The sequence below is a fragment of the Ipomoea triloba genome, chromosome 4 (assembly GCF_003576645.1).
Source record: "Ipomoea triloba cultivar NCNSP0323 chromosome 4, ASM357664v1".
Taxonomy (NCBI): domain Eukaryota; kingdom Viridiplantae; phylum Streptophyta; class Magnoliopsida; order Solanales; family Convolvulaceae; genus Ipomoea; species Ipomoea triloba.
This window is the reverse complement of record NC_044919.1, coordinates 34,088,037-34,091,507: the sequence shown is the minus strand read 5'-3', so window position 1 is coordinate 34,091,507 and position 3,471 is coordinate 34,088,037. Positions and strand designations below refer to the sequence as shown.

The 3,471-nt window shown below is 43.0% G+C and overlaps 1 protein-coding gene across 1 annotated transcript; it reads left to right on the top strand.

Annotated features, from left to right (window-relative positions):
- Positions 1-591: 591 nt before the first annotated feature.
- Positions 592-2,376, top strand: LOC116016822 (arogenate dehydratase/prephenate dehydratase 6, chloroplastic-like). Its single transcript, XM_031257245.1, has one exon. It carries the CDS (start codon positions 766-768, stop codon positions 2,095-2,097), a length of 1,332 nt encoding a protein of 443 aa, XP_031113105.1. The 5' UTR covers positions 592-765; the 3' UTR covers positions 2,098-2,376.
- The last annotated feature ends 1,095 nt before the right edge of the window (positions 2,377-3,471 follow it).

Below are 3,471 nucleotides of genomic sequence, written 5' to 3'. Positions count from 1 at the left end.
GTTTTAATAGGAGATTATATACCAACAAAAACTATATCCTAAAATTAATTAAATTAAAAACATTATAATGTCATGAGGTTAAATTCACTTATGTACCTCTATTAATCAAAAGTTTTAAATCCAGTCATAAAAATACAGTTACCTTGAAACTCATCATGGAGTGCTCTGCTACCTCCTTAAAGTTCCTTCTGATTTGAACATGATTAGTCTTGATGTATGGTTCTTATTGATTGACAAAAAAAACCTGTAGTCAAACAAAAAATAATAACAATAAAACACCATAGATGCAATTTTACCTAACTCCATACATTGTAAAATTTTAAACTATTATTTAAAATATTTCTTTTAAGATTTAGGGGTCATATTTAAAATTAAAAATGAATTATTAGAGTAATAAAAAATTTACAAAATGCTTACGTGTTAAATCAACTAATATTAAAATGTTAGATCAATACTTGATTAACCTTTTTTTAGAAAAATTTTGGATGGATTTATAAGTTTTATTTTAATAATATAGGGAGAGAGCTAAAGAGGGTAGGTGTGAGATTGACCAAACTACCATTGCGCACACTTGCATACACCAATTCTCTCAAGTCTTCTCCACAGCAATATATAAACCCCTCCGCCTTCTTTCTTTCTCTCAGCTTGGACGTTCCCTTCACAGAGAACAACAAGCTTTTACCGCTCTCTTTCTATATCTCTTTCACTTTCCAATTTGGAACGGATCTTATCTCATATTTCCATTTGAGTCCCCCCCTTTGAGCTATGCAATCCCTCACGTCATCTTCTGGTATTAATCTCAAATCGTTAACCCGGGCGTCTTCTCCGCCGGGTTTCACTCACCGGGTCGGTTCCAATCGTCTCGCGGTCCAATGCGCGTTCCGGTTTGACTCGGCCAACGCCAACGGCGCGGCGGCGGCGGCGGCGGCTAATTCCAGCTCTACTGTGAACACGAACAGCGCGCCGTCCGGGTATTTTGGTGGCCACATCGGCGCGACGCGAGCTGATTGGCAGAGCTCGTGCTCCATTTTGGCGAGTAAGGTTGTGTCGCAGCAGCAGGATGTTCAGAAGAGCGGCGGAGATGCGGGGAATATAACCGCCGTGAACGGCCATATGACTACGCTAGATCTAGTCCCCATCGAGAGCAGCCTTCCTAAGCCGCTCACGATTACGGATCTGTCGCCGGCGCCGATGCACGGCTCGACGCTCCGCGTCGCTTACCAGGGTGTTCCCGGCGCGTACAGCGAAGCCGCCGCCGGCAAGGCGTATCCTAACTGTGAGGCCATACCTTGTGACCAGTTTGAAGTGGCATTCCAAGCCGTGGAGCTCTGGATTGCAGACCGAGCCGTCCTCCCTGTTGAAAACTCCCTCGGCGGCTCCATCCACCGCAACTACGACCTCCTCCTCCGTCACCGCCTCCACATCGTCGGAGAGGTTCAGCTCCCCGTCCACCACTGCCTCCTCGCTCTCCCAGGCGTCCGCAAGGAGTACCTCACTCGCGTCATTAGCCATCCGCAAGCACTCGCTCAGTGTGAGCTCACTCTCACCAAACTCGGCCTCAACGTAGCACGCGAGGCCGTGGACGACACCGCCGGCGCCGCGGAGTACATCGCGGCCAACAACCTCCGCGACACCGCCGCAATCGCGTCCGCACGCGCCGCCGAGCTTTACGGCCTCCACGTCCTCGAAGAAGGAATCCAGGACGATTCCAGCAACGTGACCCGGTTCGTGATGCTCGCACGGGAGCCGATCATCCCTAGAACCGATCGGCCTTTCAAAACCAGCATAGTTTTCGCTCACGACAAGGGAACGAGCGTGCTCTTCAAGGTCCTCTCCGCCTTCGCCTTCCGGAACATCAGCCTGACGAAGATCGAGTCGCGCCCCCACCGGAACCGCCCGATCCGCCTTGTTGACGACGAGAACGTCGGAACCGCCAAGCATTTCGAATACATGTTCTACGTGGACTTCGAGGCATCCATGGCGGACGTGAGGGCGCAGAACGCGCTTGCAGAAGTGCAGGAGTTCACGTCCTTCTTGAGGGTACTGGGCAGCTATCCCATGGATATGACCCCTTGGAGCCCCTCCCGGGGAGATTAGCCAAATCCCCATTATACCCTCCCATAATTATCCAAACTCCTCAGAAGGAACACAATAATCCTTTTGTAATTACTGTTAATTTCCTAAAGAAAAACCAATGCCACTTAAATTGAATTCTGTTTAATTTTTCTTCCTCTTAATTTTTGTTTTATTTAATTTGTTTTGTTTAGTTATAGTTGAATTCTGCAAACTAAGCTGTTCTTCAATGGTTATGTGTCAAGTATATACGACGTACATAACTTCCGTGAAATATGAGATCCGTTGCAACTTGCAAGGAAATAGAGCACTCTTACCGTGTTTGACGGTTTTGACCTTACTTTTAATTTTTCTTTAATTATAATTACATTTAATTCATGTATAATAGATTTGATCAATCATGTGTAATTAATAGATATAAAATTTTAGATAGATATTTAACTTAGTTATGTCAAATAATGCCCGTGATGGGTAAGCGAGAAGATGACTGTTCTCGACTTGACAAGGTCCTTGGTCATGGTCTTTTGCCCGCTTGAGTCTTTGTCGTAGGATAGAGTTGGTAAATTAGACAAGGCTTCTTTGTCCATGTTGGCAGCCTTAAGCTCGAGGTGGAATAGAGCGGGAATGCAAAATTAACTTCTATATTTATAGAAGTTTGGGTATGTTTAACTATTTAAAGAAGAGATATTTCGAGTAGTGTTGTGTTTATGAAAGTTAGATATTGCTTATAGAAGATTAAGAGTGACTTAAATTGTATAATAGACAATTTATGCACGTCAAATTAACACAATTCACTCTTTCAACTTTCTTGAGTTCCCTTTTACAATTTTGATATCTCTTCAACAATTTTATTTTGGTTTGCTCCTGAATGACCATAAAATCAACAACAATAGTGAAGGTTTTTATTTTTATTTTTTATTTTTTAACCAACATGTTTGGCATGATTGTTCAGCACCTCATCCCTTAAGCATGAGGTTAGGAGTTCGATCCCCACCCATGAGAATGGGTGAATGGAGCAAACTATTTGGCCAGTCCCCTACAACTTAGTGTGCTGAACGTTGGGACGGAGGGTTTGTTTGTTTAAAAAAAAAAATTATTTCACAAGACAGGATTTACTCATACTCGAAAGGGTTATGGAAGTTTTTCACAGCATCCAAAAAAAAAAATTGATTCGATTTATGATGGAGGCAAGTTCATGGGGTATAGGATATAGTCTACTGAAGGTGAAAAATATGGGTTATCAAAGAAAAATGTTGAATGACAAAATATGAAATTTATTTTTATATTGTTGATGGCTTGAGGTAATTAACTTCTGTTAGGAAGGTTTTTCTCCATTCCCTTGAGCTTTAGTGAGGGGAAAACATTTTTATTAACCGTTGGTGGAATTAGTTGAGAGTG

What these genes read in the sequence shown, in the direction of transcription:
- LOC116016822 (XM_031257245.1), top strand. Translation starts at nt 766, where the DNA reads ATGCAATCCCTCACGTCATCTTCTGGTATTAATCTCAAATCGTTAACC.